The sequence below is a fragment of the Oreochromis aureus genome, linkage group 23, assembly GCF_013358895.1.
Source record: "Oreochromis aureus strain Israel breed Guangdong linkage group 23, ZZ_aureus, whole genome shotgun sequence".
In the NCBI taxonomy this organism is placed as follows: Eukaryota; Metazoa; Chordata; class Actinopteri; order Cichliformes; family Cichlidae; genus Oreochromis; species Oreochromis aureus.
In genome coordinates, this window is record NC_052963.1 from 14,810,765 (window position 1) to 14,825,024 (window position 14,260).

General features: G+C 38.3%; 1 protein-coding gene across 2 annotated transcripts; it reads right to left on the bottom strand.

Moving 5' to 3' along the window:
* Positions 1–3,642: 3,642 nt before the first annotated feature.
* LOC116323099 (OX-2 membrane glycoprotein-like) lies at positions 3,643–8,924 on the bottom strand. Of its 2 annotated transcripts, XM_039606602.1 has the most exons (8): positions 8,810–8,909; positions 7,956–8,215; positions 5,688–6,026; positions 5,274–5,567; positions 5,164–5,196; positions 4,958–5,054; positions 4,806–4,870; positions 3,643–4,197 (listed from the first exon to the last, which is right to left on the bottom strand). In XM_039606602.1, the coding sequence occupies exons 2-7, from the start codon at positions 8,041–8,043 to the stop codon at positions 4,828–4,830; spliced, it is 894 nt and encodes a 297-aa protein (XP_039462536.1). In that variant the 5' UTR covers positions 8,044–8,215; positions 8,810–8,909; the 3' UTR covers positions 3,643–4,197; positions 4,806–4,827. The 2 variants fall into 2 exon arrangements, with proteins under 2 accessions (XP_039462536.1, XP_039462537.1); XM_039606603.1 differs by lacking the exon at positions 7,956–8,215 and having other exon boundaries at positions 8,810–8,924.
* Positions 8,925–14,260: the final 5,336 nt, after the last annotated feature.

The window sequence follows — 14,260 nt, forward strand, 5'->3', positions numbered from 1 at the left end:
TGATGAAACGTTTCTCCCACTGAAAACATTACGTCCAGATAAATAGAATCAACTTTTGGGGACTGAGTGAAGAGTTACAGGAGAGTTTTGGCACTGAGCTCAAAGCTTTCAGTCTGAGTTTTCTGCTCCTCAGTAATTCTTTCTGAAACAGAACAGAACTCAAGTTAACATGAAGCCTTTGGGGTCAAGGAGGAGATCCACAATACAAGACACACATGGACCATCGAGTCAGTTTTTACACTGACTGAGCTTGTGTCAGATATTTATTCACATTCATAAGTCAGTCTATAATGAACAAAAACTGCAGACACACACACACACACATACATAGTTTTATACTTTTACATACACATTTTGCAGGTTGATCATGAAGATCCTGAAACTTTTGTTTCATCTGTGAGATACTCATGCTGAACTTAACAGGTTGTGAGCCCAGAATTACTAACACACTTGTACAAAAGGCCCCGTATGGTTTTATTCTGTTCAGTTGTTAGTTCACCTGTAGTTTTTTAGAGTGGCCAGTAGAGGTCACCCCACCGCTTTGTATGAGAGAGACTATGGGCAGGGAGAAACTTGGGCAAGGCACCGTGACCTGAGCGTTTCTGCTCCAGATTACCAGCAGAGAATTGGTCATTCCGTGAGAAGTGTGCGTTGATGAGCAACAGACCACACACACACACACACACACACACACACACACATGCCCACGCACCTAAACCTGTATGCAATACCTGCTCCTCTGACAATCCCTGTTACCTCCAACTGTGTGAAGTCAATACAAGAGTCTGCACTATCCTCGGTGTCTTCATTGTCTCCCTTCTGAATATTCATCCGGGCCTTGAGCAGTGTTCTGGCCGACACTCCGGGGACTGGTAGCTGCAAATCTGAACTAGCACCTTACAGTCCTCCCTGTCCAAGCTATCTACCCAACAACACTAAATAACTGACAGGCAGCATAATTAGCATCTACTTACTTCACTTAGTCAAGGCTTCATCTGTGAATTGCTGTAATAGGCCCCCTCCTCGATTCAGGCATGGTCTTTCCCTTTTCACGCAATGGTTCAGTGTTCATTGGACGATGCACTTTTGGGATTTCCTCACTTTGATGATTAAGCATGCACGAAGACATAAATAGCACAAAGAATTGACACAAAAATATGCACAATTCACTAATATATATCAGTGTACGTTTTTTGTGTTTTTTATTGTTTGTTGTTGTTTTAACACCACAAATTCAAACAAACATGTACACTACTGGCTGTAAAACAAAGATCTTCTGCTTGTCATTCAAGTGCACAAACTACTACACTGCAAATGCACACGAGACTGATCATGAACAAATCAAGGTTTTTCATGCTGCTGCAGCTGTATTTAAAGCATAAAGCGGACAAAGATGGTGTACGGATAAAAGCAGTTTCCAGTTACAACATAAGTTAGGAGGTAGATTTTCCCTCTTGTCTGTAACCATCACGGAATAAGCCAATATTTATGTAATGCAACGTTGGGTTCTGGTGTTTAGGTAAATCGATAAATAGATAAACAAGTAAATAGCACAAAGCACTAAGAGTAAAATTGCTATGCACCATTATATTGATTAATTAATATATCTTGGTATCTATCTATGTTTCTTTGTTTGACTGTCCTGTCAAACAATAATAATAATAATTATTATTATTGTGTAAATGTGCCATAGCTGATAGGTGGGAAGAAAAAAAGACAAAGGAGAGAAATAATCTGAAAAAATAAGGATGAAAATCTGTAACAAAACACAGTCCAAAAAGCTGACAGCACCTGAAGGAGGAAAAACAAACATATGTTACACAAAGAAATAAACAATGTTGTGTCTGTGGGTTGTACTTGAACCCGGGCTGGCCGCTCTCAGCAATGAGATATATGTTCATCCATTTGAGCTAAACTTGCTTCCGACTGCGTTTAATCACCAAAATTGGAGAAGGCATAGAGAGGGGACAGCCTAACATATGAAACCGGAAATGACTGCCGTGGATTCTATTTCTTTCAACAAAGTAACTTTATTCTGATTACCACCTATTTAAACTGTAACGGAATACAATTACTCATATTTTGTATTTCAAACACGCAATGCCAGTACATGTATTCCGTTACTCACCAACACTGCCCAAGGCCCACCCGGAGTTAAGTCCCAGAAGGCATTCAAGGAGACAAGACCACAGCGACCATCCCCAATAACTAGTGGGGTCCAGAGAGAATCCAATTCACCCAGTCGGTTTTTAGAAGAGGCAGAGATTCTCTCTAGACTAATGTGGTGCAGATGTAAATTTCTATATTGAGTAACACATACAATAGTTTTGGACTTTCAATTCATTAGGACAGTTTTCTTAACAATGGATAATGCAGTAAGAACTATGTGTGATGTAGTTGCTTCCAATTCTAATTCACTTATGTCACCTAAAATACAGGGTTTGTTTGAAGTTGCGATGCAGCAACTAAACCATGTCGACAGGGCTTAACAAATCCTCTGCCAGAAACTCCTGAGTGTGGCAGAGTGTGGTCTCTGGCTCCACTGCAAAAGAGGGGCAGTGCAAGGGAGGCTGGCGGGGCTGCTGGAAGCAATTCAGTAACTATGCTCTCCCGTCAGGGACGCTGGAACCTGGAAGAAAGGGGGACAGGTAGAGAAAGACTCAGAAATGAGTCTAGTGTGTTCTCGTAAAGATAAAAGTCCTGGATCATCATGGTTGGTCTCTCTTAAGAGGTGTCCATTGCCTGAGCTGATTGTCACCATGTTTGACTAAAGGTGTTTCAGTGCATGAAATAAAAGCAAAAAACACTGCAGCAATGCTCCGTTAATACTGCAAAATCAACAAACAAACTGAAAGATTTATGAAAAGCTGCACAAACATTGTGTCTGTGAAGGTTCTCGGTCATCCAGGTCATTGTAGTCTAATGAGCTTGGAAAAAAAGCATCTGGACTTATTTAAGTTGCTTGAAGATGTTTCACCTCTCATCTGAGAAGCTTCTTCAGTTCTTCAGAACTGAAGAAGCTTTCACCTCTCATCCTGAAGAAGTATCTTAGCAACTTAACTGAAATTCCTTCAGTAAGGGAAAAAAACCCTCAAATTGTAATGTTTCTTTCACCTCTCATCTGGTGAACTAAAGAAGCCTCTAAGATGAGAGGTGAAACATCTTCAAGAAACTTAAAGAGGTCCAGTCGCTTTCTTTCCAAGCTTCTTGGACTACATAGGGCATTATATATATTTTATATGCATATTAGCATTTTACTCTGGGAGTTCCCCTACAGTCTACTTAAAACACATTTGCATTCTTATGTCTTTTACTCAAACAAAAATCAAAAGGAATCAAAAAGTTTTACACATACTTTTAGTAATAAACTTCAAATCTGTTCTCCTCAACACCTCAGCATTTTTATCATGAATGAACAGACACGCTCAGAGGTCATGTTATTCAAATTTACCTGAAAATCTGTTGGGAATTATTTACATTTGGTTGCTGGTATGAATATCAATTCCAGCAACAAAAGAAAAGATATCAATCAGCCAAGTTACTGAAAAATATTTCATGTTAGCCACTCCTGCTGACTTTCAATTAATTAAATTGAGTCAAATGTAAAATATAAATTTCTGTAAGATGACAACAGAACATCATCAATTTTTTATTGCCTTGCATTTTCATTTTTTTTCAAATACTTTAAAAACAGTGTAAAAATTAAATAGCACCAAGTACATGAAAATGGAAATGTACAGGACAATAATATTATTTAACAGTTTACAAAAGTTTCAGTGCAACACATTTTAGTGCTTGTTAAACTTTTGCGCTGTTCTGTTAAGAAACAACATGGTCACATAATTCTAAATGTAAAAAGGAATAACAACATTTAAAACTGTTGAAAAATAAAATAAAATAAAACTACGTGTGCTATAAATATATAGCTCAGAAGATATTATAAAAAATACAATTGTAACTATTTTAACTGTAAATGTAACAATTGACATTTTCTTTAGTACAACTTTAATGCAGTTATTTGTCAAATGTTAGCACCATTGTTTTAGGTAATACACTCTTCTTGAAAAAAAGTAAACAAAAAAAGTACAATTTTTTCATTATGTAGTTTTGTTGCTGTTGAAAATGAAGGACCCAGATCATCATGTGGTGTCAGCAGGTACCCACTTATCACGTTGTTTACCTGAAGGTGTTGGAGTCCTTTGAAATAAAAAACAAACAAACAAACATTATATCATTGCTCTGTCAGTATTACAGAATCTAAATATTCTAAACAAAGTGATAACTTACTGGAAAGACGCATCAGTTTGGTTGACATGCAGTTTACATTAGATTGTAAAAGAATAAAAAGCAGCTCTGGAGGTAAGTCAGAGAACTCCAAATGTCACAACATATTTTTAATTTTTACTTTCCATTGCATGTTTTACTACATTATAATTATAAGTTCACAATTTTAAAAGTCAACCTTTAATTAGTTGTAAAATGTTCCTCCAGGTATTTCTTACATTTTGAACGTATGGTGTCCTGTGGCAACATTTTTGAGATGCATTCAGACAAACCGAATCAAAAATAAGCAAAATATTTTCATGAAATTATTTCTATTCTTTTCACACAATAATAAAATGTCACATTTTATTACTTCATTACATTTGATATGCTTACTATATTCTGTTGTTATTAAAATATAGGTTTATGAGCTTTTCTAATTATTGAAATATGTTTTAATTAATATTTAACAGCAACCCAACTTTTTCACAACTGGGGTTTTCACTTCATGGGTCCAGAATGACTGATCAAGAGGGACTTACCCCTGTATTTCTCATCGTAGCTTCAGGTAGGTATAACATTCATCTCAACCTGCCTGTGTGACTGACTGAAATATTCAAGAACAGTTAAATCTGCACAAATATTTATTAACTTAAACAAAAGAACAATCAACAACACTGTTTAAGACGAATACCTGCTCTGAGATTTCTTTCTATACCAGACAAAGATGAGTGCAGTAACACAGGCCACCAACAACACCACAGACGACAGACTGGCTGAAATTCTGATTCCTTTGAGACAAACAGGAGAAAGAAGAATATAATAATTTGAGCAACTATCAAAAGACAATAAACCCAACAGGACAAAAAGTAAATTTAAAACACAGAAATTTTAACGCACCTAAATTCCTGGGATCAGATCCTGATTTCTCATCTAGCTCCGGTAGAAGAAACATAAAAGTTACAATCACAAAGTAGTCAATTTATAAATCACTGAGTTCAGTTTCTCACCGTTATCATGAGGAATCGTCACCATCACCTCTCTGTGAGGAGCAGAGAGCACTCGTGCTGCACATCCCACCTGTGTGCTGTGTTTACGTGAACCTGAGAGCACAGCTGTAGTGGTGACAGTGAATGTAGCGTTGGTGTTGGACACACTGACAGTGTTGTACTGTGAGAAGTTGAGGTCTTGCTGTGAGACACTGAGTGTTACAGTGGGAGCAGGTCGACCAGTGGCTGAACAGGAAACAACCCACTCTTCAGTAGAGTTTGACTCTCTGACATCAACAACAGGTTCATGCAGCTCTGTGAAGGATCAGGAAATGTGAGGAATATCTCTTTAACTACACCAGCTTCTTACATTTTCATATCCACTATATTAGTTTGAGTCTCCTGTGGTTGTTTAAAGAAGGCAAAAGTTCTTACCATAGACTTGGAGGCAGGTTCTACCAATGAAGGAGCCTTCAGGATAAGTGTTAAACAGACAGCGATAGCATCCTTCATCCTGCTCCGTCACATTCCTGATGACTATGGAGCAGTTCTGTAGTCCAGTATATACAAACTCAACTTTATCTGTAAACCCGTCATTCACTCTCTGACCAAAGTACTTGCTGTAGGTGGCAACATTTTCCTGAACATCATTTGAGATTTTCTGCCATGTGACCTGAAGGACGTCTTTAGTCTCCAAGAGCTGACAGCTGACTTCAGCATCTTCTCCCACTGCTGCCAGCACAGTCTGCTGTGTTTGGATCACTGCTGTTAGAGCTGTAGGGGATATAGGTCAAGGTGTGAGGCACTTTAAATGTTCTAATGCAACAATTACTGACACAAATCTAGTATCGTTAACTCTCATTATTCCTGTATTTAACACACAGTTTTACCTCCACTTTCACACTACTGTAAATAAGTAAAATGCATTTGTAAAGCACTTTTAACAAAAAAATAAAAAAAATCTCAAAGTGCTTCACAATAAAATAAGAAATGAATATACAACATAATGATGTAAAAAAAGAAAAAACTAATTAATTAAAAGCTGGTCCATCTAAAAATGTCTTCAGATGCTTTTTAAAACAGTTAATCGAGTCTCTACAGCATAAAAACAGTGGAAGAGAATTCCACAACCTGCCACTGACTGAAAAGCCGAATCACCCTGAGTTTTAAGTCGTGTGAGGCCAGCAGCAGCCTCTGACATGATGACCTTAGAGCTCGGAAAGAGGAATGAACTTTCAGCAGGTCAGCTATATACTTGGGAACTTTACCATGTAGCGCCCTAAAGGTTAAAATTAAGATTTTAAAATGAAATCTAAGATTTACTGGCAACCAATGAAGAGAAGCCAAAATTAGAGTGATATGTCTCTGGCATAGGGGAGATCAGGTATGGTTGCAACCTTGGTTTTGCACTGTAACTCAGTTAAATTTGGGGCTAGAGCGCTCAAGCTTTTACACAAAATACCAACTTTTGTTTCCTATAAATGACATCTATTCAAAGCCCTGCAAGAATGCCACAGACCTTGTGTATTAACATTAAATACATTGCATTTCTTTTTTACAATCTACCCTGATACCCGGGTGGGGTTGTAACACATGCTGGGGAGAATGGTAAAAATTAGACAAAAGAAACCAAAACGGAGTCCACACCAGAGAACATGCTTCAAAAAAGGAGTTTATTGGAATACAAGAAGAGTCTCTGTCTGTATTTCTCTGTGACTGAACATAATGTTTTCTGTTACATTAATTATGCTTCTCTTTCTTTGAGTTACTTTGGGGTGTGGCTGAGGACGTTTAAATGAAAATGCCAAAATACCAACCGTGTGCTATCAGAAACAGGGGTGCTTTAGGTTCATGTGCGCTATTCTGTGCTTCTTTAGTACAGAATAGCCCCCCTCCACTATATTTAATTGACCTGCTAATGGGCTTGCTAATTATGTCTTTGAATTCTGCCCTTTTGCAACTTTTTGAGGGTTAAAATAAAAAAATAATTTTGAAGACATTTTTCCTGTGTCCTCTTTGCTTCTTGGTCTCTCACAATATTTTTTTAACTTTGTTGCTTTTTTTTCTGTTACTCTTCTGTCAGCTTTTGCAATGGTGTTCAGTATCAGCTCAGTGTTACATGGCAGAGTCGACATTCCTTTGCAACTGATGTTACTGACTCGCCCTTCTTTGAGACCTCCATCAGATGCCTTTTTCTATTTTTAAATACCAGCAGGCACACCCCTATCAGTCTGTCTTTTCCACTATCTAGGCATGCTGTGAAAGTATGTGTGTAAGCATATTTAAAATCAATAAGCTATTTATATTTTGGAGGAGGTGGTGGTTGTAACACTTTTTTTTTTTTTTTTTTTACATTTTTCTACTACAACACCACAAATACAAGGATATTTGCACACACTTATGTACAGATCAGTGTCCTGTTTGCAACAACTGCCTTTTTGTGTTTGACAAAAGGCAAGTATTAACTCACAGGACATATTAGAGTCACAAGATTCATAACTCTGTCTGCATAAACACGCTTTCACTGAATTATGCCGGAGAATGCAGGAGAAACAAAGACACGTTTGTGTTCACCCGTCACCAGTTAAATCATTTCCATGAACATTAAATATGTTGGAAAAAGTCAGAGTTTATAGAATCAAATGTCAAAATGTGTCTTCTTAGTCTGGAATTTGTTCTATAGATGGAAAAAAATTGACTGACCACTGTGTCTGCTGTTGGGGATGAATCTGAAGGCATTGATGATTTTACTGCCACGGGTGGAGGGCAGTGGTCCAAGCTGTGCACACATCTATAAATCCCTCTTTAAAACATTGCAGGGTGGAGAAATAGGAACTCCTGAGTGATGGAGACTGTTGTTTTGTCCTTAATGATGATCCTGGTATATTTTTATACTCTTTGAATTCCCACCAATTGATGTTTCCTGAGTAAAAAGTGATTACGAAGTAGCTAAAGGCAGAGCCCTGGAATAGCAAGTGCAGAGAATAAACCAAGTTTAATAATAATAATAATAATGATAATAATGATAATAATAATAATAATAATAATGTATACTTTATTGATCCCCATGGGGAAATTCCTCTCTGCATTTAACCCATTCACTCAGTGAAGCAGTGGGCAGCCATGGGGCGCCCGGGGAGAAGTTTCACATGTTTTAATGTTTGTCTAAAAAATTATTTTAAATAATATAGTTATTATCTTTTCAAACTATAAATTATTGTATTCACTTATTTGAAATGAGAATTGATATGAATAATTCACAGAACAATAGCCGAGTGCCTTTCCTGCATATAGATAGATCATCCACACACTCCTGATGACAGTAACGCCTAAATACTCAGCTACACCCACAGAACACACTAGTTTATGCTGCCTGTGGTTGCACCTGTATCACAACATTTTCTAAGAGGTTACTTCACCTTAGCGACCTCCCACCACCACAACTGAAATGTGCCATCACCTTATGAGGGAACAAAATAAATTACTTTTCACTGAAGTCTCAAAAGTCTCACAAAAAACTCACATATTAGAATCATTAGCATGCAGTCTCTTCTCACCTTTTTCAAAGGCTCCAAAAATAAAAACAGCAACAAAATAAGGTGAAACTCCAAAGAAGGACATTTCATATAAACTTCATTCAGGCTGACTCTTTGTCTGGCTCTGGGCTCAGCCACTACAGCAAACTGCCGCATGTGCTGTAGCCACTCCCCATGGATCACTGAACAGCTGCAAATGATTTACATGTAGATCTAAGGTTGAATTAAACTAGCTTCATACCACATTAAACGCCTTGACTGGACTTTAGTTAATACTTAAGTTAATTTACATCTTCCTGTCACAGCACTGTACACAAGTGAAACCCTGTATTATCATTCATCCATTGTCTTCCCCTTTTCCAGTTCATAGTTGCAGTCGTATTCCAGCTGATATAAAGTGAAAGGCGAGGTACCCCCTGGAGAGGAAAAAACCATTCACACTCACATTCACACGTCCGGCTGATTTAGAATCACAAGTTAAGTTATCCCCACTAACTGCATGTATCTGGACTGTGGGAAGAAACTGGGAAACCCACGCAAATCCTGGAGAATATGTAAACTCCAGAAAGGCGACAGACAGATGGTGGAATCAGACCCAGGAAAACATGTTTAACTAACTTATTAAATTATGGGATGCGAGACATTAAAATGTTACATAACCATGAATGATGTTTCAGCACAAATTGTAGAGAAAATACAAACAACCAGAATAAAAATGTTGTCTTTATTTGTAACATCTTACACAGCAACACTGTGGATTTTACCAACCAGCAAAAACACAAAGACAGGAGACACATTGTGTATCAATCGTATATTTCTGTGACAGGTTATTAATACACGACTGAATGTTACACCTGCTGAGTGACATGACGTCCAAACCTGACTCCAAACAAAACAAGCATCTCACTTTTCAGCAGGGCTGGACTGGGACAAAAAATCGGCCCGGGCATTTTGACTAGAGACCGGCCCACCAGGTATTATAGGAAAAGCCATAAAGCCTTTGAATGAAAACAGACGCTGCTGTGACAGTGATGTACACTGTCTTGTTGGTATATGTATGATTTCTAAACGTTGTACGTCAGATAAAAACTTTGGTTGTAAAATTCAGATGATTATTTAATAAAAGCGAGACATTTTAAATGAGAATAAGAAAGAAAAGTTTTTCTTTGTGCCCCCCTTTCCCTGTTAACGCCCTACCTGGCCCCCTGGCAAAACTTTGCTAGACCTGCCCCTGCACAGTTACCAGCTGTCAGCTACTTAGAAAAGGATCCTGGTGTTATTTGTCTCTCAGAAACAGTTCATAACTTCCCTTCAACTGATTCATGTCACCTAAAGGTAAACCTGTTTCTCCATCAGCTCTGATGATCCAGTAAGGACATCTCCTGGTTTCATCTGCATGTTTCCCTCTCACCAGGATATCCAAACCGATATCATGACCAGAGATGGGCAGTAACGCGTTACTTGTAACATAAAATAAAATATTTTTTTGTGTTTACACTAAGTCTTTCAATGCAAGTAAAACACAGCAGAAAATAAATAAAATCAAAGACTAGCGGTCCTGTTGCTCTATTTTCACCTGTAAAGGCTTTATGGCTTTTACTTGTAACGCGTTACTTGTAACGCGTTACTGCAATCTGATTACTTTTTTCAAGTAACGAGTAATGTAAGGGATTACTATTGCAAAAACGGTAATTAGATTACCGTTACTTTCACGTAGGAACGCTGCGTTACTGCGTTACTAAAACCGTGATTTTTTGCGAGAACGTCTCATGACAGTGACGTAAGCGAGTGCGACGTTTGTGACAACAGCTGTCTGCAGATCATAATATATCGAGTGCGGGACAGAGGCTGTGTCCCAATTCAGGGTATGCACGCTTGAAGTACGCATTTCAAGTGCGATTACGTCACCGCCACGCGACAACGGCTGTCCCAATTCAAAGTGTACTTCAAATGCACACTCCAAATGCGCCGTCGATTTCCCCAAATATCAAGCGTGGTCCGGTGCACGCTTCGTGGTCCCATATATCCCACAATCCATAGCGCGGCGGTGGGTGTGGATAATTTTGCCGCAAAATACGGCAGAAGGGAGTGGCCGAAGAGTGAACTGTCAAAAGTAAGTACTGAATATTATGTCACTTATTTATGTGCGAATGTTTAAGAACATTAAAACATTACTGTTGGCCACATGTCGGCAAAGTTATGTGACATTAGTGATGTTTGTACTTTCAGCGGTAACTTGGTTTTAAAGCCTCTACTTCTAAATATATATATAGTTGACAGAGAATGTGATGATTTTATGGATAATTAAAGTCAGTCATATATCCACAAACACAACAAGCTGAAAGTCAGTGATGCTGCTCGGTTTGCAGTCCTGAATATCACGGCACAAGCAGGATTCACTGCACTGTTAATGTTAGCTATGTTATATTGCTGCCTCTGTTCGGTGGTGTCGAGCCAAACGGACTCTAACATGTGTTTGAACGAGCTGACGGTTCACTCGTTAAGCTGAAAGAAAGATGCTTTAATCACAGGAGTCACACATGTGTCCACTGTACCATCTGGAACTCTTCTTGTTTAGCACTCGTAATAACACAAACACTAAATCCTCCTTCTCTTGTGCTGTTTTGTAGCAGTGTGTACACCTGAGACTGTCACCTGTCTGTCTGTCCTGCACTCTCTCTCTTTTTCTTTCTCTCTGATTGTGGAATAAAAGTGTGAACATGTATTTATAAGTTACACTTGTGTTTGAATCCTGCAGCTTATCACACATTTGATTTCCATGTGTGACAACTGCAAGTGTCCAGAGTGAGGACAGACTGAGGGACCCACTGCTGCACATCATCTGTGAGGCTTTGCACCCTGATGATCCACCAGGACAAACTCAGCAGTGTGTGAGGAAGAGGAGGAGGAAGAGCCAGCAGCAGCAGACAGATGGAGAGAATAGACAGACTGTTCCCTGTTTGTGAAGGACTGCTAGAAAAGTTTAACATAACTAATTGTCTGTCCTGAATCAGTCTTATTAGGTAATGTTCAAATAATGGTATCATTCCAGTGTTTTCAGTGTGGGAGAAAGTACTCAGGGCCTTCAAGTTACACACTATGAAAGGCAGAAACAAGTTTAATATTCAGAAACCTAAAGTATGTATCAGCAGCAGAATGGAGCTAAAAATAAATGTTTGTTTCAGTTCTATGAAGCTTTGAGTATGTTGGATTAGTAGCACTGCTGTGTTTGTTGCATCATATTGCTGTAATTGTTTATATGCTTTATATATTCTGAGCTAAGTTGATCTATAGTGTTACATCATATTCTATAAGGATGTTATGTGTTTGTATACTTTCTGCCCAGTTTGACCCATTTAGCAGAAGTCAGCCTGTTTAAGGCTCTGATATCTATTCTGTATGACTTAAAGCAGTTATGACATGGTCTGATTTTCTCACCCAATAAAGGAATATTTAATATATCAGTCTGATCTTCATTCTATCAGAAACAGTTATCACAGCTCGTACATTTTCTTTTTACACATATATATAAGCATTCAGCCAAATTTAGTAATGCCAACATATTGAAAGAACAATGTTCATCTCTTATATATAATACATCTGTATATACACTGTCAGAGATACTTGTCTTTGAGTGAAGATTTAAGGTGATAGGAAATATAATTAACTGCTACTTGCATCTTTGACCCAGAGTTCAAGCTCATATGTGTGTGTATATATATATATATATATATATATATATGTATATATATATATAATCTGACAATACATATAATATTGTCCATATTATATTAACATTACCACAGTGAGATGACTTTAGTCTCATGAATAACATTAGCTAATTATTATTTACCAACTAATCTTGAAATGACTGTTCAGTACAGAAATGAAGCCCAACTATCATGTTTTACAGTCCTGTGGTCTCAACTAATCAAAGTGATGTCATGACAAAAATGAATGAACAACAAAACATTTTTTCTCCTTCATTTCTGTCACACAAAGCTGTATGAAACGTTTCTCGCGGTTAGTATCATGGTTGCTAGGCAACCTGAACAGCGCAACGAAGGCTAGACCGTCCCATTTCACAAGCCTCTCACTTCCGCACTTCCCGTACTTGTAGTACGCACCGTATGTAGTACGCCTAGTGTGCGTACTTCAAGCGTGCATACCCTGAATTGGGACACAGCCAGAGTGTAGCATGCAGCGTTTAAAGCGTGGAAGTACTGACCTTATTTTGAGTTTGATTCCATAAAAAGTGACAAAAACATTAGTGTCCGTTGTGCGTGGGAAGAAAACTTCTTTTTACAGCGAAAAAACCCCTAAACTTCCAAGCAAGCAGCGTAATTAGTAACTGATTACTTTTTTCAAGTAACTTGACCAACACTGATCATGACCAGCAGCTTTTACAGCTGTTGCTCCAGTAAACATCAGCTGATGCTAGAAATTAATATTAAATAAATTCTAACAACAGCTTATAAAGCTTAAACGTGCTGCTGCTGTTTAGCGCGACATCCGCTGGTTTCCTCTTTCTGTGGGCGATAAACAAACAAGAGAGAAAATTGATCATTGATCAGTTTCATGATTGAAGTAGCAAAAGGAGAGGGAGGGGGGAGAATGAGAGGAGAAGAGGCAGCTGACAGTGTAAATAAAAAATAAAAAAATCATTGGCCCATAAAAACGAAAAATCACAATCAGCCCACCGGGCAAATTGTCCGATGGCCAGTCCAGCTATGCTTTTCAGCGACTTATTCTTTAAAAAATAACTAAATTAGAACCAACTGACGCTGTAGTGCCATCTAGTGGGCTCACTCGGCAAGAAATAGAATCCACACAAATGCAGTGGTTTTAACCCAGTATTACGGCACTGCGTGCTTTGGATAGGCCGCCCTCACTCTCAACACATAGTGTGTTGAACTTTAACACGTGCTGCATCAGCTCAGGGACAACACATGTTGTGTGCTCTTTGACACAACATGTGCTTGTGTGCTTCAATGTGTGCTTCCTCGTTATAACCACCATCAGGAATCGTCACCATCACCTCTCTCTGAGGAGCAGAGAGCACTCGTGCTGCACATCCCACCTGTGTGCTGTTGTTACGTGAACCTGCAAGCACAGCTGTAGTGGTGACAGTGAATGTACTCTATGCTAAAAGATTTGTGGTGGAAATCTGAAATAAACCAAGACGCACACAAGTAGGTTGACTTTGTGAAATTTATTTACCTTAAAAAATGTGTTTATCAGCAGTACAGTGAGAATGACAACAGTCTGCATGTTTTTAGACTGACACACTGTAAGCCTGGAATATTGAACTAAAATAACCAGCCATGCTCACAGAATACAGTCTGTTATCTTAATGTGTGCAAAGGAACTCATCTACATGGAGTAAATCTTCAGGACAACATGGAAACTTTCAGGAAGTTCAGTATGACACAGAGAACTTACAAAATCTTAAAAGTTTTATAGAGTTTCAGG